Source organism: Xiphophorus couchianus, chromosome 9 (genome assembly GCF_001444195.1).
Source record: "Xiphophorus couchianus chromosome 9, X_couchianus-1.0, whole genome shotgun sequence".
NCBI classification, from domain to species: domain Eukaryota; kingdom Metazoa; phylum Chordata; class Actinopteri; order Cyprinodontiformes; family Poeciliidae; genus Xiphophorus; species Xiphophorus couchianus.
This window is the reverse complement of record NC_040236.1, coordinates 4,892,378-4,919,931: the sequence shown is the minus strand read 5'-3', so window position 1 is coordinate 4,919,931 and position 27,554 is coordinate 4,892,378. Positions and strand designations below refer to the sequence as shown.

The 27,554-nt window shown below is 36.4% G+C and overlaps 2 protein-coding genes and 1 long non-coding RNA gene across 6 annotated transcripts in view; 1 reads left to right on the top strand and 2 right to left on the bottom strand.

Annotated features, from left to right (window-relative positions):
* Positions 1-626: 626 nt before the first annotated feature.
* LOC114150911 (uncharacterized) lies at positions 627-2,224 on the top strand. The gene is made up of 4 exons (XR_003596858.1): positions 627-645; positions 1,017-1,211; positions 1,349-1,500; positions 2,087-2,224. It is a non-coding gene; the product is annotated as an uncharacterized LOC114150911 (long non-coding RNA).
* Positions 2,225-8,736: 6,512 nt separating this feature from the next.
* r3hdm4 (R3H domain containing 4) lies at positions 8,737-17,558 on the bottom strand. The gene is made up of 8 exons (XM_028028206.1): positions 17,360-17,558; positions 15,389-15,546; positions 15,024-15,145; positions 14,015-14,132; positions 13,841-13,926; positions 12,833-12,918; positions 11,956-12,011; positions 8,737-11,806 (listed from the first exon to the last, which is right to left on the bottom strand). Exons 1-8 carry the CDS (start codon positions 17,395-17,397, stop codon positions 11,703-11,705), a joined length of 768 nt encoding a protein of 255 aa, XP_027884007.1. The 5' UTR covers positions 17,398-17,558; the 3' UTR covers positions 8,737-11,702.
* A 353-nt stretch (positions 17,559-17,911) lies between these two features.
* Positions 17,912-27,554, bottom strand: part of abca7 (ATP-binding cassette, sub-family A (ABC1), member 7) — a 43,134-nt gene continuing 33,491 nt past the window's right edge. For all 4 annotated transcript variants that reach the window (XM_028028549.1, XM_028028548.1, XM_028028551.1 and 1 more), the window contains 13 exons: positions 27,410-27,525; positions 27,159-27,303; positions 26,840-26,963; positions 25,645-25,774; positions 25,394-25,520; positions 25,011-25,073; positions 23,648-23,754; positions 23,424-23,565; positions 23,140-23,274; positions 22,947-23,050; positions 22,336-22,428; positions 21,171-21,420; positions 17,912-19,369 (listed from right to left, as the gene is read on the bottom strand). In XM_028028549.1, coding sequence (XP_027884350.1) covers positions 18,959-19,369; positions 21,171-21,420; positions 22,336-22,428; positions 22,947-23,050; positions 23,140-23,274; positions 23,424-23,565; positions 23,648-23,754; positions 25,011-25,073; positions 25,394-25,520; positions 25,645-25,774; positions 26,840-26,963; positions 27,159-27,303; positions 27,410-27,525 — 1,947 coding nt within the window. In that variant the 3' untranslated portion in view covers positions 17,912-18,958. The remainder of the gene's footprint in view (positions 19,370-21,170; positions 21,421-22,335; positions 22,429-22,946; positions 23,051-23,139; positions 23,275-23,423; positions 23,566-23,647; positions 23,755-25,010; positions 25,074-25,393; positions 25,521-25,644; positions 25,775-26,839; positions 26,964-27,158; positions 27,304-27,409; positions 27,526-27,554) is intronic.

The following is a 27,554-nucleotide window of genomic DNA, read 5'->3' as shown; positions in this document are numbered from 1 at the left end:
TTCAATGAAGCTATTTTTAAAAGGGCACCGTTTTTTGTCCGAACCTCCAGGTTGTGTTAGAAAAAAACAAGACCAAAAACATTTATAATAAACAAACCTGGCAACTATTATGAACCATTCCCTGGTAGATTTTCCTCCATTATATTTACAAATCTTCTGCTACAGTAAGCCTGATCCATCTTCCCATTTTAACACAAGTATTCCCACAGCATTACGCTGCTACTGCCATGTTTCACAGTGTAAAGATGAATCGGCATGCAGCGCATTTAAGGTTCAACTTTGGAAAAACCAGTACAGGACTGAAATTATAGTGTTTGAATGATCTTGTCAAAATAAACTGCCTCCAGAATACTTGAGGGTGGCAAAATCATTAAAGTGACAAAAGCAGTAATATCCATTAGCAAAAAAATCTGTTTAAATGTTTATGTCTATCTGGGATTGGAAGAAAAGTTCAGCTCACTGGTCAATGATTACACCGGGTCAGTGATCCGTTTCGTTCTTGCAGAATCGCGCTCTAAAAACAGTGTAGCTTTCTGTGGTGTCTCACTCTGTTTGGCGGTTCAAGATAAGACGATAAAATGCAGATGATTAAAAACTCTGTCCTGCTGTTGTGGCTGCAGTTACTGACTTCTGTCAAATGCCAAGGTAGGTTGAAGAAGCGCTACTTATCTTTGTGCTTTAGCATTACAGGTTCAGAGTGTGAATATTTTTTTTAGCTAAATACACAATGATTATTTATTATTTATGCTGCTTACTTAAAAGAAACTGTTGAAACTGGATTCAAAACATATGTATTTTAAACATTCAGAGTCATGAATGTGAAGAATCTGCATACTAAGCTACAAACAGAATTCAAGACGCAGACATCAATTGATTTTTTACAAACAAAAAAATCGTGTTGCTGTTCCTTAAAGTGCTCTGCGAATTATAACATTTAGTTATTATGCACACGTGTTCAGTACAGTCTGTCTCCTTACAGCAAATAACCTGACATAATATATGTTCAATGATTCCAGTAATTAAATGTGAACTGAATCTGGCATCAATCCCTGGGACAACCCACGACCCTCCATACAAAAACATGTTTTTACCTGGAGAAATAGTGAGAGTCACATGTGGGGAGAATCACTGGATTCTGGACACGCAAACAACGGTGGCTGATGTTACATGTGGAATCAATGGAGACTGGAATACGGATCCGATATGCCAAGGTATTAAAAGCCCAAATGTCATCAATTGATTATTCAGTTAAAAAAGTATTTGTGCTAATATTTAATTAGACCTATGTATGATTTGTACTGCTGATTTCAACTTTCTAAATAGAAAATGTATTTTTTTCCCACTCCAGAGGTTACATGCCCACGATACATACAAGAAGCACATTTGTATCGTTCTGTTAACGCTTGGGGCAAAAATGTGACAACAACTACGATCCTGCAAGTTCAGACAGCATAGCGACGTGTACCAGAGACGGATGGATACCGAAACCATTTTGTCGTGGTACTGTTCACTTTAGATGGTCTTTTGTTGTTTTACTGTAAAACTATATTTTCATTTCATTTACCTGGCCACTTTACATGAAATACTTCATAATCTTGAAAAACATTTTTTGTAAATTATCCAAAGAGGATTATTTTTGTGTCGGCTGCAATGAATCAGGGTTTTCTAGAAGGTGGTGTCAAATCTCAAAAAAGTAAAGAGATTAAGTGTAAATACTTCATTTTTTATTTTAAAGGTTGATACTTGGACTTTAATGTGACCAATAAGTTTAACACAAACCAAACTCTAACATTTGAGGTTACTAATTTAAACTCCATTGTTCCTTTAATGTACAGAGGACACAAAAAGGTTTAATGAAAATTTATAATGAATTGAAATAGAAAAAATGGATACTGATTATTAGGACTTACTAGTAATGATGTCAATGATGTTTCTGTTTACCAAAATCTGTCATAAAAAGATCACAAAGAAAAACACAAAAACCGCAAGCTGCAAAAATAGCAGTAAGATAAACTTATATTGTTGAATAAGTCCAACAGTTGTAAATAATGATAAGCTGATAATAAAATTATATTTTCTTCATCAGGGAGACAGTGTGAAAACCCTAACGTTGAATACTCCAGAATTACCAGCAGTAGTAGAAGAAATTACTACGACGGTGACCGACTCACATATGAATGTTTGGGAGGGAATCAGGAATCTGTTACCATCACCTGTGTGCAAGGAGCCTGGGAAGGGATACAGGAATGTCTAGGTAAGAACATCAGTCTGGAAAACTCCCCTCAAACACAGAGGTCCTAAATAAGTGAAATGTGAAAACATTAATTAAAGGGACCCTGGTTCATAGGGACAATAATCAGCTAGCATGGCCACTTTTAACAGCGGCAAGTGATTTCCCTGTGATGACAAGTTGTTTCTCCTCCATTAGCACATTCAGCAGCGCATTCATGAGTTTGATTTACAGCACTAAGAACCTCCTCCTGGCTCTGATTGGTTGTTTTAAATCGAGAGCTGTTCATTTCTTCAGACAGCAACAGCAGCACAGGGAGGAGGTGGAGGAGATCAATCTTTTCACAGATTATCTGTCTCATATTAAATGAAATGAACTGCAAACATAATTTTCCTTCTTTCAAGTGAAAACACTAAAGAATCGTCCTGCATTGTGATGAAGCACCTTCTTTAACTACTGTCTCATTGCTCACTTTCTTTCAGCTCCTTCACATTGTTCACCACCACCAGCTCTTGAAGGTGGAGTCATCAAATCAATAATCAGATCAGATTTTGCGTATGAACATGGTGAAAAAGTTGAATATCTCTTTCAGAGTATGTACCCTATGGCTGGTGGCCCATTTAAAACCTGTGACAACGGTTCATGGAAAGGAGACATCAGATGCCTCAGTAAGTTAAATTTGAACATTTTATTAAACAAACTGTGATATTTCTGCTGTTCCAATTCTACTATGAATCCACTGCTGCTTATGATTCTTCTAGCTAATATCAAAAATATAAAATATGTAATGACACATCATCAAACCAGGTAATTATCTATTATTGCAGAACACTTCACTTTGCTTAGAATAGTGTACATAAAACGTAAACATTGTAAACATCTAAAACTGTACATTTAAAAATCTTTTTTTCATATTGCAAATGACGATTGAAAGTACACTGCTCAAAAAAATAAAGGGAACACTTAAACAGGTGTTTAACACTTAAAGTGTTCCCTTTATTTTTTTGAGCAGTTTATTTTATAGAAATAAGAAATAAATAAGCAACCTTGTGGTTTAGCATTGTAGTTTCATCTATAGAGTGTGAATATTTTTTGCCTAAATGCACAATGATTATTTATTGTCATTATTTTGTCCCCCACAGACTGTTTACTTACAAACTGTTGAAACTGGATTCATAAAATGTGTAATGGCACAACATCAAACCAAATAATTATCTTTAAATGCATAACTCTTCACATTGCTTAAAATTGTGTAAATAAAATTATTAAGTAATTTTAAGCAATATGAAGTACATTACCTTAAAATGTGTAAAATCAAACATGGAGAACCAACATCTAGTTTTAATCCAGAGAAAATCTACTAATTTATAAATTACGGACTACTTATTCTTATTATTATTCATGGGGAGTCAATATGTAGTTTTATACATTTATCTTTTTGTTTGTTTGTATTTTGTTCTAATTCATGTAAAGCACCTTGAACTGCATTGTTGCTGAAAATGTGCTATATAAATAAAATTACCGTACCTAAACATTTTAAAGCAAATGTATTATTTTTGGCAAGTGCTATTTATTTCATTTGTTTTATTAGCAATTCTATTTTTCTACTCAATTTTTTTTTTCAGAGCCCTGCACCATGACTGAGCAATTAATGAACGAGCATAACATTAAGTTTGCATATGGTGAGAATAAGATATATTTACCACATGCAGATCACATTACATTTGTCTGTAAATCGGGGAAAACACTCAATGGCGCAGTCCCGCTGCGTGTGCAGTGCAATGATGGTGAGATTAACCTGCCCACCTGCCAGTAAAAATTTTCTGTGAGTTTAATATGTAAATGACTCACTACAAACAATAAAGAAAATTTCAATTTCAATTGATAAATGTTAGGTCTTCTGTCTCTGAATGCTTCAATCCTTTTATTTTCATCAAATGTTGATGAATATCCTACTTGTCAAGTCGATGTAAATGTCAAATTTATTTTGTTTAAAAATCTTAAAGAACCCTAAAACAACCCACATTTTTTTGGTCTAATTTGTAACGTTCCTGTATTAGAGTGACGGGGTTTTATTTTAACAATGTTATAAATGTGAAGTTGGTCAAAAATTTATTTATTCTTTGAATTTGTTTTGTGTAGCCAAGTTGTTTCTCCAGACATCTTGACAATTGGTGGTTACCGTAGCAACCAGTAACTGACAGCTGCATCTCCTCCTCCCTTTTCTGTTGCCGTCGGTAACTGTGGGGCAGAAGCTTCTGGACTTATGTTAAACCACCAACTTAACTTCCTCTTTCCTTAGAATAAATGTAGTGAAGCTGAATGTGTGTCGTGAAGTCGACCTACTGGACCTGAGATGAACATAAGAGGGTTACATTAGTACATTTGAAATAATAAGACAAAACTAACTTAGAACTTGTCAACAATATACAGAATCTTGGCTTTTTTTTTGTTTTACCCAATTGGCCTTTATCAGACAGTGAGTCGACAAGAAACTGGGTTTCAACATGATGAAAACAATGTGTCACTTTCACTACAATTCATAATTATGTAAAATGGAACATCACTACAGATTTTTTTTATTATTTTATTTATCATATTTTGTCTGTCACACAAAATTATTTAAATTTGTGGTTGTAGCATCACAAAAGTTCACATTTCCATTTACAGGGAATTGTGTGATGTGATTTATGTGGGTGGCTCAGGAGGCAGAACTTGTCTGTCTCAGTTGTGGACGTGGGAAAGACACTTCGCCTGCCTCGCCAAATCTCTTTTTAGCGTAAAAGAAATGCACATTGTGCTAAATTTCAAGATTACACCACCGGTCGACCCTCAATCTGAACTCAGTATGCAGAAGAGAAACTGAGCCTAAAAGTGAAAGAGCTGAGTTGGGGAAAACAGAAAGTCTGCAGGGAAGAAACACATATTTGTTTGAAAAATGTCGGCCAAAAATGTGATAAAAACACTCAGCTTTAATCAGAAACTTCATTTTGGTGTCTTTATGAGAGCAAACTGGAATCAAAGCACAAACCTCAGTGAATAAAGCTAATTTTGAGGTTAATAGGCTGTAACTTATTCACTGGACAGTGCATGTTCAAACTTTTTAATATGATGACATTCTTTTTTAAAATAATTTTCACATTTTCAGCGATATTTCTTGTTAGTTTTTAGTTTAGCACCACTGAAAATGCTACTTTTTTCTACATTCCAAGCATCAAAAAGGACCGTTCTCATTTCATTTAGATAACTTCTTAAAAACGGGCTTTTGGAAAGCAAAAAAACATAAAATTTATCATATTAAAATAAAAATCTAAACATATGCAAATATGTTTGGATTTTATGGTTGCTTATATCTTATTTAGTATTATATTTGTTATATAATCTCACGTATTTACATGTAAATGTTTATTAATATTGTCTCATTTCTAAATATAAGATTGAACCAATGAGCTTAATTGAATTATTCAAATAAAATATATTTTTGAAGATCATTCATTGAATGAGTAAATAAATTAAACTTTCACATCTGGACATTTAACACTATAACAGAAGCTCCCTCAGCTTTAAAGCACAGCAACATAAGCTGATGACAATCATAAAGGAGTTTTTTCTGTTTGCTCTCTTTTGATTCAGGAGAAACACAATTATCCTGAATTAAATATAAACATTTCTGACAGCAGCAGCACTTTTTAAATTACACAAAAACAAACACAAATGGCAGAAGAGAATCTTCTTCTCCACTGTTCCTCAAAGTCTGTTCCTGCCGAAGGGTCAACAACTTCCTCACGGGCTTCAACAGTAAAACAGGTGCCTCTGCGCCCCCTAATGGTCACTATGGGACTCTTTTATTCCTTTCTTTAAAGCATAGGTGTCAAACTCCGGCCCGCGGGCCAAATTTGGCCCGCAGTGTAATTATATTTGGCCCGCGAGGCAATTTCAAATTAATATTAGAGCCAGCCCGCCAGTATTATACGGTGGCAATGCTGTGACGCCGCATTCACCGCTTATACTACAAATCCCATAATGCTCTGCTGTTTTTTGTGTCAATCAGGACAGAGGCAGACACGCCTCCTCCTCTGTGTCAGTAGCACTTATGGTAGCGGACATGGATGTATTAGGAAGGTGGTGATCCGTCTTCTTGCGCACTCCTTCGGTGAAAGCCCCGGCGCACCCCGCATCCCCGTGCCTCTCCCCCAAACCACACTGCGACCTCAAACTACAGCCGTCACTGTGTTACCCTACCAAAAAATGTCAAAAAGAAAGACAGAAAATGGAACTTTTCTGGACAGGTGGGAGACAGAATATCTGTTTACATATGTATGTGAGCAACTTTTCTCCTCAGTGAAGATGACAAAAACGTCTCACAGGAGACGTCTGACTGACCTTTGTTCGATAATGAAGGTTTCCTCAGCTCAAACCCTGAGCCCCGACATTGATGAACTGGCATCCAAAAAAAGTTGCCAGGTATCTGGCTTGGCCGCATCAGAGTAGATCAGTGTGTCGCAAAATGAGCAATAAATACGTTTTCTATGCACCTTTTCTTGTTACTCCAAGGCCTGAATGGTTTATTCATAGTTTATTTAATGATTTATTCATAGTTGTTATGTTATTTTATTTTCAAATGTATTAGTCTGTGTACGAAGCTAATTTTGACATTTACCTCAGAAAGGAGGCATTCAATTTTTATTTAAATTTTATTTAATATGCCATTTATATGTTTTATTATTATTATTAGCAACTCAATTTTGCACGCCTGCACTTTTAAGTTATATAAGCCTTGCTTGTTCAATATTTATTGTTAAATCAAAACTTGTTTGGATCCATATTAAAAGATTCATTTGTTCAACCTTGGCCCGCGGCTTTGTTCAATTTAAGATTTTGGCCCACTGTGTATTTGAGTTTGACACCCCTGCTTTAAAGAGATCCAGGATTAGTTGAACATGATGGCCTAAATATGTTGTAATTTTCCTATTAACTAATAATTAATAATTTTCCTTTTGTGATATGGTAAAACTCATAATTACTTCAAAAATGTTACATTTCTCACCCATGGAGGTCGCCATTTTTTTTTTTTTGTAATTATTTTTTTATTTAGAAAGACAGATTTCCATCACATTCGTTAATTACAGCTTTACCCATTTAAGATTGTACATACGTATACAACCTGAGAATCCAAGTGATTTTGTCCATACTGCCTTTCTGGTATTTTCTTTTACGGACTATTACTAATTTTCGTTGTGAACAATAACAAAAATGAACAGAATTGAACAATAACGGGGAATGCACCATCTCGAGCAATAAAAAAAAAAAACACAATAACATACAAGGGCAGGGCACATAATTCACAAGAACAATCAAATGAAGTCGGATCTAATTGGTTTTACATACTCAGTCCAATTGGTCCAAATGAGGTCGCCATTTTTAAAATTGCCAGTTTGATGACAGTTTTGGTCCATTCTGTATTGAGCTATGAGTTGTTGATCATATTGCTTTTGACTGGTGTAATTTTAAATTATGCCAAACTGGGCGCTATTGGCTGTAATTAAAAAAATAATAATTAGACTATTATTGAAGGGGACCTATTGTGATTTCTTGAACAGGTTAGTGTAGGTACATGGTCTATACATGTTTGCAGAAAATAATTATTAGATGATATTTTAGTCTGGTCAGTTCTGCCTATGAGCTGTTTTAGGGTTTATGTCATTTTAAATCTAAATAAGCTGTTGCTTATACGATCGCATGCAAAAATGGCTGCAAACACATCTGCAATCATACAACCATATGTTTGAAAAGCAGAAGTGGAGCCTCCTGCACAACCAACAATAATGCAGCAAGTTTTTTCCAAACGGTAAGTCAGCAACAAAACAGTTGTCTCTTCCAGCAGCCATTATGCAGCGCACACAGCAGTAAAACCAACTGATCAAATGTGCTGGAGCAACATTTAGGTTACTAGATACCTGTGCCTTGTTGGGAGGTTTTTCAAATGGCTCCCTCTCCAGACACCAAGAAACATGAACGTTTTTCCAAAAAACAGCTGCATAGGGTTTTTCTTAGAAGTTTATAAAGGTATTAATAAATGTGCAAAATGTTAATTTTTTCACATTTCCCTTTAACTCTTCTAATCAGGAAATACAGACAGAAACTCTTAAGCTAAATCTGATGCAAATGCAAAACTTTTTTCCATATTTATGCTATAAAACTAAAAAAAAGAAAAACCTTTTAACTATGAATGAAACTTAGATATAGATGTGGATGTATTGCACGTATAAAAATAATTACTTTTGTCAGTTCTGTTGTGATTTAAATGTTAAGTTTATAAAATAAACTCCATGTATTTCTTCCACAGCATTGAAATAGAAGATGTGTACAACTGTAACCTGAACCTGTATCTACTAATTGTTTCAGTAACTTATTAAATATTAAAATCAGGATTCTGACTGACAATCGAGTCAACTTCAGCTGCCTGAAGAAAAAGAGAAAAACTCAAGGAATAAAATACACAAACATGCACCTTAAATCACCTTTAATAGCGGCAGAGATCATTATAAATATGCACATCAGATATACACAAAAATCCTCCAGAATCACGTATTCAGCTTTCAGATGCTTAAGCTTTTAAAAACCATATTTTGGCACAAGACAGTTAAATATTTACAGCGTGATTACATGTAGTTAAAAAGATGTCAGCCCTCCAAAGAGCTGCAGAGAACACGAACCAGGTTCATGTGAAGAGAGCAGACGACATGTGAAACGAGACATTCAGAGAGATGGATTCAAAGCCTGAGAAGTTGGATGTATCCATGCAACAGACACACACGCTTTGGTTGTTGACAAAATGCACCAACATTTCAAGTTTTGTTTCTGCTGCTGTCAACAGCGTAAAAAAGAAGCAGAAACTGGGTACACGTTTCCAAGATCTGGTCAAGTAAAAATATAGAAATGCATGTACAGACAAATGATAGAAACTGCAGGTTCATAAAGCTGAAGTGCTTATCTTCTGGTTTTAAGAGTGGTTGTTGATGAAAGTGTTTTTTAAATCATTAAAAAAATACTCTGATGTGGATCACAAAAGTGCAAAATGATGCCTCTGCTGTACAAACTGGGAACTACATTAATTGATAGTATCAGTTAAAGTAAAGCAGCTGCTAAACCTGTTATCTGAGTGTAAACAAAGAGGCTGGAGGGGGGAAAAAATCCAGAAATGCATGCAGACATGGAGGCTCCTATTATAGGTTTTAACATAGAATAAAGTTCCTTATCTTTTAGACTAACTGAGGCGACCCAGACGCTCTGTCTACACTGGAAACCAGCACCAGAACAGCAGTAGCTCCAGCCGTCCAAACTGGATCTGCTGTGTAATCGGAAACCTCGACAGATCTGAGCTCAAAGTCCGGACTGCGTTTCAGGTGGCAGTGTCTGCAGCCGAATCGATAAACTCTGAAGATATAGTTAATGAGAACATTTCCAGTGTGAACAGGACGTCCGCGCCCAGAAATCGATACGGATGGATAAATGTCCCCTAAACAACGAGGACGATGTCACTTTGACAAGCGATATGTCTGTGCTTACAGGAGGATCCCTAAAACTCATGCTGTGAAACTCGCTGACAGAAATCCAGGAGACAGTTTCAGGCAGAAAAGCATTTGATCTGAGAGCAAAGATAGCACCGTTCATGCTTAAAGCCAGCTGCAGACCTCAGAGTAAACTTTCCATTAGTTCTTCAGCTTTTATCATTTTTGTTTCTCTATTCAGACAGACACACTTTACATGTTCAGTTCATTAAATTTTCATACATGATGGCGTAGAGGTTTCCACTTTAAAGGCTTGACTTCCTCTTTATAGATTGAACTAAACTCGTTAAGTGAGCTTGTATTGATTCTAATGTATTCTGTATGTATTTTATAATCTATGAGAAATGCTTAGCAACATCAACATGAATAACTAAAATATTTCTAGTGATGGCCAGGAAGCAGGTTTATATTTTGTATATTTGTATTTGGAGAACAACTAGTGCTGCTGAATCATTTCAAAACGTTTTCTACCTTTAATTTGACATCTAACCTGTACAATAAAACTAATCTATTAGAGGGAAAAATGTGGTATAAGTATGCAAATCACTTAAGACAAATATTTTACACACCTTTGGATCAAATTTTAACATTTTGTTTCCTTAAATGCACAAAAAAAAACAACGTAAATCTGAGGAACCTGAGTGAAATTCAGTTTCCTAAGATCATTTGCATTCTTTAGAGAAACTATACACACACACACACTACGGTTTGAAGTAACATTACCAAAACTGGATATTTATCAAACATCGAGGCTGACGCGGTGGTGGCAGTATTATGATCTGATCCTTTTTTTTTTTTTTACATGAAACCGTTGCTTTTATTGATGTGGAAGAAACGATGAACAAACCTTAAAGTGTCGGAACCAGATCACAGAATTTATTGCATCGCTTATCATGAAAAATATTTAATCATAGGAATTTTGATTTATGTTTATCCCAATAAATTAAAACAGTTTTTAAAAACTGGCTGTATTATCAGATTTGCTGTTTCATTTACTATTTTCTTCATTGTTTGTTCCATTGTTTATTGATGAAAGCGTCACTAAATATAATTAAACATGATCAAATCTGCTTCAGGACATTTATGTGGCTAATTTCCTAAAGAAATTTATTTTGTTATCACAATAGTATCACTTTGATAAAATTTTAAGTCAAGAGTCAAATCAAAGCCAAAAAGAGGGAGGCTGTTAGATTAGTATTAATAAACAACCATAAACTAAGTCAATACATTATTTATCAAAGTATTAGGTTAAGGTTGTGCACAAATTTATGCAACTACATTATTTTTTTGTTGAACAGGATAAACGTCACATTGAAATTGGAAAAGGTTTTACTATATTTTTTATAATCAAAACTTTTGTCAAAGTAATACAGGCCAATGAGAACAAAAATAACTTTTGTTACTGCAATTAATTAAGCTTTATAGCTTAGAGTAAAAGTATGACTTTGTCCATATTTATTCTTCTCTAATGTAAAAGAATAAAACTTTATAAATCGGCACTTGGAGTAGAACAGGAGCTCACTGTTATCGTTTTATGATTCCATGTTTCCAGTCAGACGTGCGCGACAAAAAGCGTTTTTCAGTTTCAGCGTTTGACTAAATCCTACTTTAGAAACGTCCTCAAGTGGCGGCATTAATCAAAACGGAGATTACAAACATTTTGTAATCATTAGTCGTTGCAAAAACATCGTTATTCGAGACTGACATTTAAAAAAATGTTTTGAGTGCTTTTGCTCCAAACCAGCAACGAGTGAGAAACGGGTGAAATGATCTAAAGTTTTGGAAGGATAAGCAAGTTGAAGGTTTAGTTAAATGTTTGTTGAAGTTTCTTTGTGGATAGAATTAATGGAAAATTCACCCCACGTCCTATTTACATTTACATTACAGAGGAAGAGGAGGTCTCAGCTCATCTTCTCCAGGTAGGCAGACAGTAAAAGTCCAGGAGGAAGAAACTCGTCTTGTTTGTTCATCACTTCAGTCTGACGTGAGCCGTTGTAGTCGATGCCTGTTGGCACAAAACAGTTTCATTATCCAAATGTGACCGAAACAAATCAAACTTCTAATCAAAGAGAAAAGCTTAAAAAAAACAGTTTTAGATTTGTTTGTTTGTTGCAAATAAAAATAAAAATTGTGCATAATATAGTGTCCACTCACTTGCAGAGACGAGGTCCATGTACTGGCAGATGGCATGAAGAAGCAGCCTCTCAAAACTGGCTCACACACACAAAAACATTATAATTTACAACAAATTCAAACCAACTAGTAAAGTTTTTCATCACCTATTTTATAATCTCAAGTATTTTAACCTTTCTGACAGTATTGTGCTTCATTAGGATGACAAAAAAATATGGAGATTTTTTTGAAAAATTCCCCTTTCTTTACTCAGCAGAAATATATTCAACTTAAGTCTCGTTAATTACTGACATTTGTTTTTTTTTTAACCAATTTTTCCATCTAATATAAACGAAGTACACAAATAAAGTTAAGGTACACATTTTAACTGAATTATTTAATGTCCCAAAAGTGGCGAATAAGCTGCCGTTGTCGGGCTCTGATACTTTAAAATCACAAATATTTTCTTTTAAATTGTTTTTTTCCCTGATGGATCTAATTCGCTATTGATTGGAAAAGCTGTGTTGAAGTTCCTGCATGATGCCAGCATATATTTGGAAATTTAAGTCGAAGTAGATCATAAGATCAGTGGCAGCTTCACACTAAGACCTGTCAAAATTTATTTAAAGTAAAAGAAAACTCACAAATGAGAGCAGATAACTGCAGTTTTTCAACAGCTGAATGAAGCTCAGTCCTTTCTCAAATTAACAATTTGCCTGCTTTTGCTGAATTTTAATAATTTTTTTAGAATCAGGAAGTGCCTGCACTGAACAGTAGTGCCTCCTAATAAAATAATTATTTTACCTAATTAGAAATTATACTATACTAACCATTAAAGACTTACCTTTCCAGTCTTCACACTAAGCATCTGAATCCAGAAGACCTGCAGATATTGTGACAACAGAAAGAGGATTTCTACCTGCTACTGAGGATGGTTGTGTAAACTGAGTGAGGTTCAGCGCTGAAGAAGCTGAGAAGGTCTTCCTCGATCACTTCCAGCTTTCCCTGGAGAAAAAGAAGCAAAAGATTTGATTTTATTTACTCTCGTTTTCCGACATCATACCTTTCTCCTACCAACACTGAAATATCAGAAAATCTTGTTCTTAAAGTGGCGGAGACCCTCAAACATGCAAAGGTTGAATCCCATAAGTTGCAATAGTGTTGCTTAGACCAACGTTTACATTAATACATCATTGAGCAAATAGGAATAACAAATATTCAAAAACAACATACAAATGTTCTGTCATTTATCAAATATAAATAACTTTAGTAATTCTACCTGAACTAAAACAAGAAAAGTTTTGTCTTATTTAACTTCAAACAGTGAGGAAAAAAAGATATGTTTGTGTTTTTATTAGGTGTATAAAAATCTCTGGTTTCAACTGTAAATGGTGTTTTACAAATGTGGGATTTTCATGCTTTATTACAAAAATATCAGGAAGTGCTTGAAAATCAAGCATTTCAAGGACTTTATAAAGAAATCAAGCACTTGTCAAAACTTGAAAACACCTAACTGAAATTCAAGCACTTTCAAGGACTTCAAGTACTCCAAAAAAAAGGGATTGAATTGTGTGTTCTGCTTAATAAGGCTGTCCAAGTCATAAAGTGAACAAAAACAAACAAAAAGATGTAAAACCCTAAAATTAAAATTAACATTAAATTAAGGACACTCAAGTCCAGACCTAGAGAGCTACTGCAACTTTTCTATGCATCCCTTCTCTAAACTCATGTTTCACCATCCGTCTAACAGAATAATGTGAAAAGTGACAGATTAAACAAATAGAAAGAAAATAAAATCATTGCAACAAAACAGGAACAAATAAAATGTATCCTAATGTAGAAGCAATTCAAATTTTAACTAAAGAAACTGTTAACAATAACGATAAACTTCTGAGCGCAGGAAATGCGACAACGAGGCGACCCCCACCATGGGTATTTGCTTCCGTTTCAGAGTCGTTCGAAGCCGCCGATCGATTCTGTGGAAGCACTCCTGAGCAGAAAAGGCAGGAAATACTGCAGAGAGGAGAGTCAGTCAGCCGAACAGCCGCACGCACGAAAACAAAACGCTCCAAAATAAACAAAACCAAACGGAAAGACTCACCATTCCTGTGGTCTTTGAGAAGTTGATTGGCATTTTTCCTATTGGTTCCCTCCTGCTCCAGGAGAGAAAGCAGCCGCTCCTGTTCCTCACCGGAGCAATTCATGAAGTCATTCCACGGCTACCGAAACACAAAACGATTTAAAACTACGATGGTAAATAAGAAGGGAATCTTTTTAAGGAAATCACATGAACAGCAGATTCAGTTCACTCCACGATGAAGACCTGGTGGTGCTGGTTTGTGCAGCAAAAATGTTCGTTTGTGCCGCTACCATTTTAAACATTTTAACAAATGTTTCCAGAGGTCATGAAAAGTAAACCAGCCCCCCGTACCTTCTTCAAATCAGACAAAACTGGTGTTAATCAACTCGACTACGTTTTTGTTGCTTTGACTTTGAAGATATTAATGAAAGTATAAAGGTCAAAAGTTCAACCAGCCCCCCCACTTTTACAAAATCACCTTTAAAATTTCATTAATATCAAAGCCAAAGCAGCACAAACAAAATATTTTTGCTGCACAAACATAGTTGAGTTGATTAACACCAATTTTGTCTGATTTGAAGAAGGTAGAGGGGCTGGTTGACCTTTCATGACCTCTGGAAACTTTTCCTAATATCTTTAAAATGATAGCGGAACAAACGAAAATTTTAGCTGCACAAACATTTGACACCATTTTTGTCTGATTTGAAGAAAGTGAATGGTGCAACTTCACTCAGGTAAGCTGAGGTGGATGGAGAATCCAGAAATTTTACTCAAAGAGTAGAAATACTTCAAAATAAAAGTACTCAAATAAAAGTACGGCGTAGTAAAAGTTACTCAAGTAAATGTAACTAGTTACTACTCAACTCTGAACCAATCTGACAACAAATATGTGCAAAATGAAACATTTTAAAAGAGCTTCTTCTCAATTTTAAGACATTTAAATCAAACAATTAGATATAAAGTCTCCAAAATAAATCTCCCAATATTAGGCGTTGTTTGCTACCTTAAGTATAAAGTTTCTAAACTGTACCTCTATGTAGTTTCCATTGGTACAGGCCTCAGTAAAGATGGACGGGAGGGCCGGGTTGCTGCAAACCTCCAGGTCGTCTTTGGAGCATTCGTCCTTCTCCAGGAGATTGGCAAGATAACGAGCTGCAGCCAAGAAAGTAGATTATCGATTTTACAAGCCAAAACGTAAATGTGCAACTTAAATGATCAGTATTCACTTAGCTTAGCTGCCTGGCTTTTTCTTAAATAAAAAAATATTAATGATTCAAAATATATACATGTATTTTCTGCACCTCTACATCTATGTAGTACCAACTCTAAAAGTGTCTCTTTCAATGTTTATCTAACCTAAAGAAATGACCGGATCATACATTCAGTGAGCCTTACTGTTCTCCTGTCGGCGTTGGCTCTTTTTGCCTTTGGCGCGCGGAGTGAGTTCAGAGTTGCGGACGGCTTGATTGATGTAATACTGCTTCCTTTTGGCTGGAGAAACTCGCTTAGCAGGCGAGCAGGGCAGCGAGACGCATTTGCGCTCCTCTATCAGGCTGAAAACCAGAAACATCTCTTGAGTTTCTTTAAGCTGCACAAACATTTGACGGTCGCATTTCCACACAAAAAAAAATAACAAAAACAAAAACAAAGCCAATAAAAAACTGGAGAATTCAAAGAAGCTAAACACAATTACATTGTCATTCATGTATGTATGTTTAAAAAGAAGTGATAAATGCATTTTTTTAAAGTTATAAATTGCATTTATGTAGCAATGTGATCCTAATAGATAAAGTGCGATTCAAATGTATTTTCATTCAACTGAATTAGCTAAATAATGTTTTCTGGCTTCAATCTCTCTATTAATCAACTCACGGTTAATTACTGTCAGACATGTAGAATTAAGAAATGACATGAAGAGAATTTTTAAAAAAAATCAAATTAAGTCAAAAACCAACACATAATCACAACACATAATTTGAAAAAATTTGATAACACATTAGAAACAAAGTCACTGAAAAAGAAAACAAAACCATTTAAGGATTTCAGATGCTCACAAACCAGGAAGTTCCTCAATACTTAGCAATAACGCACGCACCTACAGTAGTTTGCAATAATAAATCTACTTTTTGTTTAATAATAGACAAATCCCCATTTAACATCTGCAAAGAAAAAAACAAAAGAAATCTGCCAGGAGAATATTTTAACATGGAAAGATATGTGGAAAGGAACAACATTCAGTTCACTCCAGTGGCTGTAAAAATAATATAGCAAGTAGTATTATTAATATTTTTTGATTTAATGCTTTCTAATGCTTTGCAGTAATCTATCCTAGCAGTCCAAAGAACCATTTTTACCCTCAGTGAAGGTCAAATGTAATTAAAAAAAAAAGACAACTTCTCGTTTTGATTAATATCTATTGTAAGGAATGTGTTGCAATGTTTCAAGACCCCACATTTTATTTCTATATTATCTAGATTTTAAAATAAAAGCGTAAGACCTTTAAGAAAAGATGGATATGTTTTCCTTCGATGGGACGTTAATACATACAGGAAAAAGCACATATTTTCTAACCTAATGAGAAGAAAACGGCATGATTTAGCAAATGCAAAACATGCTTTTTAATGTTATTATTAAAACTTTATTTAAAAATATTAGTGAGCTACTGGAGAACTACATTGGAAGGTCTCAGGAGCCGCCGTTTGCAGACCCCAGCAGGCTAAAGTGGATCAGGGCAGTGAAATTTAAATCCTCTGCTTCCAGCAGCAGAATCAGATGTAGGTCAGTGGGTTTGAGTGGGGATCCTCCCACGCCTCTGCTGAGCTTTCTTTCTGCAAGATGCCATTTTTACCCCAGCCCTGCATGTTATTAGTATCATTATACTTGTTGTGTAATCTCTACCTTGTAAAATGAGGTTCATCTGAATCATTCACTTAACATTAAAAGACGTATAAACCAGCTTTTTAATAGTTACAACAGTATTTTACTCCTTTTGCACGTTTTTATTATCTTCCGTGATGTGAAATTTGCTTGAACAATTCGTAAATGCACATAGATCATGCACTTGTTAGATTTAGATGCAATAATGTTAATTATGATGGTTTTCTACGACAAACGGACGTAAACAAGTTAGCTAGATTGTTAGCTGCAAAAGGCTAACAAGGATAGTTCAATAAATCGTTTTAAAACCTTTAAATCTGCACTAAAACACAGGCTACAGAAAGCTTTAGGTATTTACTTGATATTCGGTCAGTTCAAATGCGTTTAAAGACGAGAAAGACACTTGAAACATATTTTATTGTAATTTAACAAGCACTATAGTTTCGGCTAATGCAAACTAGCTAATGTAAGAAGGAAGTTAGTACTTACATGTAATCCTGTTCTTCGTCATTTGTCAAAACGACCATTTTATTCAAGTATATCGAAAGAGGATGACCAGGGCCGTAGTATATTTACAAAGAAAGGGGACAGAATATAGAAAATTAAAAAATTAAAGCAGTGAGAGCGGGTGCTAGCAGCTAGCCAGTGAGGCTGACAGAGCAAAGGCAGGACGGTGCTCGAGCAGAAGGGGGCGCTGTTTATCCCACCGTACAGATTTAAAAGGAAAAAACTGAAATAGAGGAAATTAATGTTTCCGCTACTCTGAACAAATATTTCTGCCATGTTACTATGTAAAACAACCACAAGGAAAGCTGCTGACTTTCTGTTCATCTTCCTGTCCTCATTTAAACTAAAGAGGAAGAAATGATTCAGCGGAATGAAACAGGGTTCTGAAATATTGTAAAATTTACAATATGTGAAAGTACTGAAATTATATCAGATATATGCCAAAAATCAACATTCGTGATCTGTAAGATTTCTTGAAAAACATCAGAAAACAATTTAATTTGTTCTTAGATAAAGCAAAGAAATACAGGAAAGTTGTCAACAAATCAAATACTTTTATTTTCTTCCAGCAGAAAACATTCGGAACAGACTTTAGTCTTTTTCCACATCATGATATCAGGATATGATTTGCATCTTACAGCAGATAAATATTTCCTTCAAGTAGAAGTTTACATTCAGTGGTGCCAGCCTTCACTGTGAAATTACACATTCAGCTTTATTTGATTTAACATGCAGCAGTAAAGGATAAAACAGGAGGGAAAACTGCAAAAAGAGCAGAAGAAATCAGCTCTGACAGCTTATTTTGTCTCAAATATTACAGTAACAGTATTTTTAAAATGCAACAGTGCATCACAGTGCTTCAGCCATTCGGCAGGGAACTGAGCTGCTCTCCTTCAAAAGTATTTTACTGATCAGGATTTTATCGTTCATTGGATTTGGACACTTTGGCATATTATCATTTATTTAAATCATAAAAGAAACGTTTGTATAACTGGAGCCTTTTTAGACTAAAACACTCATAAAAGTGTAGCATAGAGAAAGATGGAAAAATAACTTAAATAATAAAAAGAAAATGTGAATAACCTCTACTTGACAGTAACTGCAAACCTTATGACTATATAAATAAATAAATACATTTAAAAAAAGATATAGATGACAAAAATGTAATTATAAAACATTAAAGAGGTAAGATCCATGTCACTCACATCTATAAAATCCCCATAATAAGTCACATTTAATCTGCTACTGTTTGATTCTTTGCAGCATCTTGCATAAAGTGCTTTCTGGAAAAAAATTACATAAATAAAAGACGAACTGACGGAAACTTGAGAAATTTTCGCAGTATTCCTTCAGGACAAGCAGAACAGACCAAACAGTTACTTTCAGGTCTTTTTTAAAACGCGTATAAAGCTACAAATACGTAACAAGGTGAACAAGGCACCGCAGCCGTTAAAGGAAGAACATCGTTCACTTCTGACTCCGGAGAGTTCGTGTCATGTGTGAACTCTGCAGCTTTCAGGTGAATAAACAGGAAGTAATTATTATTCTGTCTGTCTTTGGTCCACTTTGTCTTGCGCCTCATCACAGCGAGCTTTCCTGTGAGTTGCTGCCGACTATGAAGAGCGCAGCCGGATCTTTGCTGGAGCTCTCCTCTCTGTGTTTCGACCTGTGAGGTTTGCTGCTGCCCGCCTCTGGACCGACTTCCTCTCCCTGAGGTGATCTGCTCATGGGCATGCCGCCGCTCATCTCTCCGTTTGAACTGACCTTTCTGGCTTTGGCCTTTTTCGGCTTGGTTTCCTTCGGGTTGCTGTCGGGTGATTTCGCAGGAAGCTGTGGGGATTTCCTCAGCTGAGGTGGCGTTGGGGGTTGTTGGGGTTTGACGGCGGGGGGATTTATTCTGGCGGGAAGGTTTAACTGCGCCGCGCCGTTACCGATCATCACGTCAGTGAGGCAATCGTCATCAGTCTGCTCCTTCGCAAAGTTGACAAACACCTGCAAAAATGAAGCAGGGAAACAAATGAATGAGTCTAAGGTTACATTCACACAGCAGGTTGTGATGCTCAATTCTGAAATCTGATTTTGTTTTTTTTCTCTTGGTTATTCATGCAACTAGTTAAATGCGACCTCAATGAGACTTCTATGTGAACGATTTACGTCCAACAAGCAACCTGCATTCGCAGAAGAAGAAAGTTGATATCACACTTAAACAGTCCATTGTTTAAGGAAGTAATAACTGATGCTGCAATTTATGCATCAGCAACGGGAGCCGACAGCATCATCACAAGATCCTAACAAGACGATGGAAGCTAAAAACAAAAGAAAGCACAACTAATAGCACCAGTGTTTTGTGGAGCATTGACTACAGATTCTGTAGAGAGGTTTGTTTGGATGTGCAGTCAGATTGTGATGTGATGCCTTCACTGACAGATTTCTTTCACAAGTTCATGATTAGATTTTTCAGCTTTTGTTTACGTCTTGATTTACCGTCTGGCTTTATTTGAATTATGACAAATGTCTCACCTCAATGACATAAAGTGAGATAAAATGCAACATGACCGTTCAGAGTGGAAATGCTTTGAAAGCAATCAGAAATTACAGTATCTGAATTAGTTCCTCATATGAGAGTTTCTCAAATCGTCAGCAACGGGCCTTTTTTATTGCGTGAAAAGATCAGAATTGGGTCGTTCAGACTCCCGTGAAAAAGTTGGATATGGGTTGGACATGAGCAAAAAAAGCAGATTTGAGACGCATTTGCCTGTTGTGTGAACGTAGCCTAATGATGAGTACACAACAAATGCGTTTTGAGCATCAAAGTCTATGTGGAGGCGTGTCAAGGGAGGGTCAAGGCCGCGTCACGGCGTGTTTTGCGCATCAGGCACGATTTGAATCGTTTCGAACGTCCAATGCTGGAGTTGGAAAATCTGAACTTTTGCCGTTCGATGCGGAGCATCAACCAGAGAGACTCCGCTCTGTGGCGTAGTGATGCATTTTCTGATGCGTTCTCTATGGAGGATAAACTAATTGTCGCTGTTTTCTCTCGTCCCATCATCTATCTCAAGTTGTGCCTCCAGAAACAGGAATAGAAAAGACCTTGCAGTATCAGCGAGGAAGTTGGAATGCTGAATAAGTTATGATTTTTACTATTTGAAAATATATTTCCGCATTTGAGCTATCCAAATCCGTCCAGCAAAAATGTTGTGTTATGTTAAATAAACATTAAGTAAACTTATTTATACAAAAGATGCAGGAGACGATGGAAGAGTTTGAGGTTACATTTAAGCCTCCCAGCGGCTGCCTAGAGAGATTCTGGCCCGTCTGACGCAGGTCTAGAGCAAAATGTCACACGTGTGACTGCAAAGTGCACACATGTCGAACTTGAAGCATCGGACGCATTTTTAATGCGCGCAATGCGTTTGGTGTAAACGCACTATTAGGCATTCTAAGCAGTGCAGCTTGCCCCAACCTTTAAAGTTCAACATTTTCTTCTCCAAAGAGACTCAATAGCCAGTAGCCACTAAAACTAGATGTAATCTTGCTCAACGTTTTGTTTAATTAATCTAAAAGTTAAAATCTTCCCTCTTCATCTAAGAATGCAGTTGTTCAAAACTCCATGGAAATGTTGGATTCCTGCTTCAGATTAAGTTAATTTTACCAAACATTCGTTGATATTGGTTGATTTATGGACTGCATGTTGCTCATCATTCGCTACAGCAGCGCTCTCCAACCTTTAGTGACAAAATTTCTGTTTTCAGAGTAACGAAGGCCTTCATTTCTGCTGCATCCTCATCCTCACCTGATCCAGGGTGGTCTGCGAGACGGAGAAGTCCACGACGCCGAGCTCCTCGTAGTTGTTGGCCAGAACGTCAAAGACGCGGGCCAGGCAGCAGGCGTGCGATGGCAGCTGGTACTGCAGGATGCTCTGGTGTCTCTCCTTCAGCTCGATGACGGGAAACGATGTCCTCATGTAGGCGTCGATGGGACAGGACTCGGCGTCCGGTTTGGTGTCCGCCAGACGGAGAATGATGGTGTATCCGTCTCCGAATCTGGGCACAGGATGGAAGAAGATCAAGTTTAAATGTTTTCCTCCATGTATTGTATCTTTCTTTAACACAAAACAAAGATATGTGAGAAGGTTTGCTGCTGCATTCCTTAAAATCACAGATACATCCAGTCACTAAATCTGTTGAAATTCACCAGTCGGATTTAAAAGATTTAGCTTTAATGGGGACAGAGTTCTGCGTAATTAAGTCAGTGGATATTTGAAACAAAACTCTGAAAATCATTGATCATTTTAAACCCAAAAATCACCAAAACAAAGTCACTCATTCACCCACAAACCTGAATAATATTCTGATCAATAAAATCATGACTTGTGACAGAACTTTTTTATCCAATAAGTTTATGAAACATTTAGCCAAAAACAAAATCTTATTTTATCTAATCAGCAGCATCTAATTTAAATATTGCTGCTTATCAAATATAAGTTTTCAAAGCAGGGCTGTGAAGGTTTTGATTGGTTCCAGTTTTTTCCAAATTAAATCAAAACAGAGATTTAACTTTACTCTGCACAGTAAAGCAAAACTGTATTCATGTAAAAGTAGCACTGCTTCAAAATTTAACCAAAGTAAAAGTAAGACATTACTCAAGAGTGAAAAAGGTATTTGGTAAAAAGGTTTCACAAGTACTAATATTTTAAAAAGTAATCAAACGGATAAAAATATAAAGTTTTGTGCAAATTCTGGTATTTCAAAATTCAAACAGAGGGAACTTTTCAGCATTTTGCAACATAAAACCTGAACCAATGCTCACAGTTTACTCTTTCTTCTTCATCTCCAAATGTTATTTTTGTGCAATTTGCATTATTTTTCTTTTTTGCTTATATAAATACAACCTTTCACTACAAAGACTGAAAGGACAAAAATATTGGAGAAAAGAATTGTTGTGTTGTGTGTGGCTACCGGTTCTTCAGGTGCTGCACGGATCCCAGACACTGAAATCTGCCGTTCACCATGATGGCCATCCTGGTGCAAAGAGCCTCGCACTCCTCCATGCTAATGACAGGCAAAGAAACGACCTTTGACATTCATATCATTATAAATACACATTTATTTGTAAAAAAATACAACAAAAAAAGGGGAAAAAAAGTGTTTTTTGAGGTCAATAAACACATTATCAAGTGTTTTATTACCCATACTTTATTCTAAGATATATAAAAAAAGATTATATGTGTTTGTGTTGCCGAGCAGATGCTAATTAATGCAAGTACAAATTGTCAATTTAAGTATTGAACATAATATATAAATAGAAATCACTAAGTATTTAAATGTAAGTCGGCAAAATCTGCCATAACTGAGATCAATATGGTGACAAACTGCTTTCATTATGATTCCTGGTATGTGTGCAACAACAGGAGGCCTTCATGCTCTGCTCTTTACTGTAACTTCTATATCACCCCGGAAAAAATTATAATAAAAATAAGACCACAAAGACTATAAACATTTATTTCTATGAATATAGAGGAAAAATGAACTTATTCTCCAACAGTCTGACTCCATTTTGGGTGTTGTACCTGTGAGAAGTGAGGACAACAGCTCTGCCTTCTTTCGTGACACTCAGGATGCAGTTCCACAAAAATCTTTTGGCCTTTGGGTCCATCCCAGTTGTGGGCTCATCCTATCAGTAGAGAGAGAAATGTAATAAAAAAATTAATTAATTAATTAAATTAAAGCAGAGCCTCTCCTGCGTCTGCTTTGATTCTGTACCAGGAATATAACAGGAGGCGCTCCGATCAGGGAGATTGCCGTGGAAAGTTTCCTCTTGTTGCCTCCGCTGTATCCTCCAGCCTCCTGCTCTGCGTACTGGGTCAACCCCAGCTTCTTCACCCCCCACTGCGCCACCTACAGGCCAGAGAGGAAACTTCAGAAACAGAAAACTACAAACTTTTCAACCTGAACTTTAAGGTAAACTGAATCATTTGATTGAAACTTTGAAAAGCTAGAAAGATGAAGGAAAAAACATGTTTGGTTTTTTTTTCTGGTTTGGTTACTTTGCTAACAGAATCCTCTGGCACCCCCCTGAGCCGAGCGTAGAGCTCCAGATGCTCCCGACCCGTCAGCAGGTCACTGATGGCATCAAACTGTGGACAGTAACCCATCAGCTGGTGGACGCGCTCCATCTCCATCTGCACACTGAGAAACGGACAAACAGCGACTTAACAAATAAATGTTCCTTTGATGGTGAAGGCTTCCCAGACGGGGAGAGGTTCTGCACCTGTGCTGGTTGAGGAAAGCCTCTCCATGTGTGATCGGTGTATCTCCAGTCAGCATGCGAAACGTGGACGTCTTCCCTGCTCCGTTCACACCAAGCAGGCCGAAACACTGAGAAATAAAACAATTAGAAACGTGAAGAACACACGATTTGAGTTAAAAGAGCCTCAGAAAACACAACATTTATCGCAGATAAGTCCAGTAAATCAGCTGGAATCAGTGACAACAATTTTATGGTTCAGGAATATTATTAAACAACCTGCTCACATTTCATATTCACGCTGCTATGCAGCTTTAACCCAATAACGAGCTTTTCAAATGCATCTACAATAAGTAGGATTTAACAACTTATTAATTGTCTGTCTGCCTTTGATTGCAGACTCTCTTACCGGTCCGGTTTTTACCTATAAATGCATTTGTGGGCATCTTCCAACAGATTTACTTTCGTCTAGAACAGGGGTGTCCAAACTTTTTGTTAGGTTGCCAAAATCGACAGGTCAGAAAAAAAAAAAAAAAAGATTAAACCAAAATCAAGCTATTAAAGTTGTCTGATTTCGTTGTTTGCTGTCATTCACTGTAGATCCAAAAAGTTTAATGATGTTGCACATTTGCCGTATTAAAATCAAGCCAACAAATTTTTAGATTCTTTTGGGTTTGATTGTACAAACTTATTCGGTTGCTTTGAGTCACTTTCTATAAAAACACTCGTTACATTCTGCCAAGTTTAATAAATTAAGTAAAAGCTGATTTGGGTGCAGCAAAGTCAGATGTGGTTTTTGAAAGCTTGGCTATAAAAAGACAAAAACTTTGTGTTGTACTTCATTGTTTTTGTTTTGTAAGAAAATTATGTTGGTAAAAGTTTTACCCAGATTTATAAATAAATAGTTTGGCCCGGACACTCCAAGGGCCACAAATGGCCCCCGGGCCACACTTTGGACACCCCTGGTCTTGAACCTTTAGCTGTTATCGGCTGCGCTCTCAGGACATCATTCTGATGGCTCCAAAGGTCAGAACTGAACCGGGTTAAAAGGCTTTTAAATTTTCTGCCACCTGAAATAATCCACAGAATTATTTAAAGTTATAATTTCTTTCTTTGTTTCAATCCAGGTCAGTTTTAAAGGACAGATCAGCTTCTGCATCTTCCCTAATGTTTAATTACATGATGTCTCCTGGTTGTGAATCGTCTGCCTCTAGTTTTGTATTTGTTCTGTCTTATGCTGCTGTTTTTGCCAGGCCACTCTTAGAAAATAGATTTTTAATCTCAGTTATTTATTTTCATTTTTAAATAAAAGATAGACACTTAAAGACACAAACTTCAAAAGTGAGGGAAAGCTCAAGCGGTGTAAATCATTTTGTAAGTTTCTCACCTCACTGCGGGGAATCCCGAGGCAAAGTCGATCCACAGCTGGCTTTTTTCCAGCTTTATAAACCTGAACGACAAAATAAAATAAAGTTATATTATTATACTCCAGTCATGGGGAGCACTATTTAATAAATGAGGATTCAGAATACCTAATGGTATATCCACAGTGCTATCTGCTAATTTCTAGTCAATTTTCAAAGTATAGTAAACATTTCTGTTAATATCTTAAAATGCATTTGTTTATGTTACAAAGAAATTAAATAAGGATTTTACATAAATGCACAAATTTAACTTCCTACACTCGCTGTTGGTTGGTCATATTTCTGATAAACTCCCCTGAAATCATATTTTAGGTTGCTAAAAAAAAATTGTTTAAGCGTTTTGTACCTTGCTTAGATCAATCATGGTGAGGATATCAGAATGAGCTTTGCCACTTTTCACTCGTTCACGTTCTCTCGCTACATCTTCATCCTCTGGACCAAGAGGAGGAAGCTGAGGATCGTTCCACCACGGCCTAAACAAACAATAATGAAACGATAACCGTCTTTACAGCGAAACATCAAGGAATACAGAAACTAAATGAAATATGTTCAAGATAAAACTTAAAGCCAAGCAGGGGATGGCAGAGCAGGGTTTACCTGAAGTGAATGAAAAACTTATACTGCAGGAGTATGGTGAAGATGAAGAAGATGACACCTTCAGCTGCCATCGCAAACAGATTCTTCCCAACAAAGTCCCACCGAAAAGGGTCAAGAGTCGGTTTGCTTCCTGCAGGTTGACACAGAGGAGGAAGATCCTGACTTATGTAAACAAAAAACATTTTGTTTACTTAAACTGTCCCTATAATTATAATAGGAGGCTAAAAATAGAGCCGCTGCTTTCTCAGCTAGAGAGTTCATGGTTTCCCCAGAAAACTTGTTAAGCCTGGTGGTTGGGCACCAGGGGAATCACCGGCATCCAACCAGTGCCCAACTGGTTGGGCACACACACACACACACACGTGTGTTTTTGGCCGTGTGTCAAAAACACACGACCCGTCGTGTTTTTGAGTTAAAAAATGTTTAAAGTTGACAGGAAATTTGAAAATATGACTTGATAATTCTGTGTTATTGCAAGATTGTAAATTTTATATCTGAACACAGAATATAAAGTCTTAAAAAAAGACTTAAATAAATAAGCAATGATTAGCCTGGTGGGGCCACAATTAAAGCCTGGTGGCCTGCCAGGCTTATAATACACCGGGGGAAACAGTGTAGTTAGTTAGCTAACTAACCAGCTAGCTAACTAGCTGAGTCACATTAAGGTTTTAAGTTAGCTAACTAGCTAGCCAACTAGCTCTGCAGTGTGAGCAACACTTTCCACTGTATTACTAAACTAGTTAGTGAGTTAATTAGTTAAATAATAGTAGCAACGCTTTAACAATACTGTGAAAAGTGGATTTCATCTATTCGGTTTTTATTTAATGGTTTTGAAAAATCTGCCCTGTCAGAATAACAGACAAAAGAAAATAAATTAAAATAGATAATTTCTCCTGTGACTAAAATAAAAACAAATTTAAGGGGCAAAATATAAATAACAAATAAGGCCAACAGGCATTATTTTGCACATCGTTAAACTGATATTTTAGTTTCAGCTACATTAACTCTTTCTTAGGGAACCCAAAGAAAATACAAACTCAAACCCAGAAACAAAAGTCCAGGTGTGATGGTAGAATTAGTCCTGACAATTACTATTTATACCAAAGCCATCGGTATAGAAAACATTAAAAGCAGACATGTCAGATGTGTTTCCTGATATAGATAGAGAGCAAATCCGTGGGTAAAGAACTCGTACCCAGTCTCTGGAAAGCATCAGCCAGGGCTTGGTTTTTAGCCATGTCGATGAGACCTCGACCCAGGCAGAAATGTGGGAAAATCAAAAACACTTTCTTTAAGATCTTGTTGACCTCGTTCAGATGCTGCAAGGACAAAATCCACACATAAATTAGAAAAAGTTACAATTAATGCTTTTAATGTACAAAGAAAATCAGAGAAAATAAAGGTATAACTTCTATAACTTAAAACCTTTATTTCCTTCAAATTATTTTACTCTACATGTTTATCCAGTATTTACTTTTTTCCAAATGCATCTCAGTGTATTTGTGTTTTTGCACCTTATCTACAAACAACTCCAGGACGAAGGTGGCGATGCTCCCGTTGATGCCGATAAAGAGGTTGATGGAAGTCAGAACAACATAAGCCGTGCTTGGAACGGAGAAAACAAAGGATGCTGGGTACATCAGAGGAGTGATAGACCACCTATCACAGAGAAATAAACACTGGATTTAGACAGATCATAAAACATACAGAACTGTTAAAACTGAACAACAAACTTTCTTTGTTTCCTTGCAATAACTTGACGTACCCGTAGAAGAGCAGCAGGAGGATCAGAGCCGGCAGGTTGGTGTCAGAGACGTAGGACTGCTGCTGAAAACTGATGAAGATCAGCACAACCATCATGGCCGGGACAGAATAGTTCAACTGAGAAAAGGGAGGAAAAAATAGGGGAA

What these genes read in the sequence shown, in the direction of transcription:
- r3hdm4 (XM_028028206.1), bottom strand. Translation starts at nt 17,397, where the DNA reads ATGGTCGTTTTGACAAATGACGAAGAACAGGATTACAT. An exon ending in ACAACCATCCTCAGTAGCAG is followed by an intron (nt 12,012 to 12,832) that starts GTAGAAATCCTC and finishes TGTGTGAGCCAG; the next exon opens with TTTTGAGAGGCTGCTTCTTC. An exon ending in CATGGACCTCGTCTCTGCAA is followed by an intron (nt 11,807 to 11,955) that starts GTGAGTGGACAC and finishes TTGTGCCAACAG; the next exon opens with GCATCGACTACAACGGCTCA.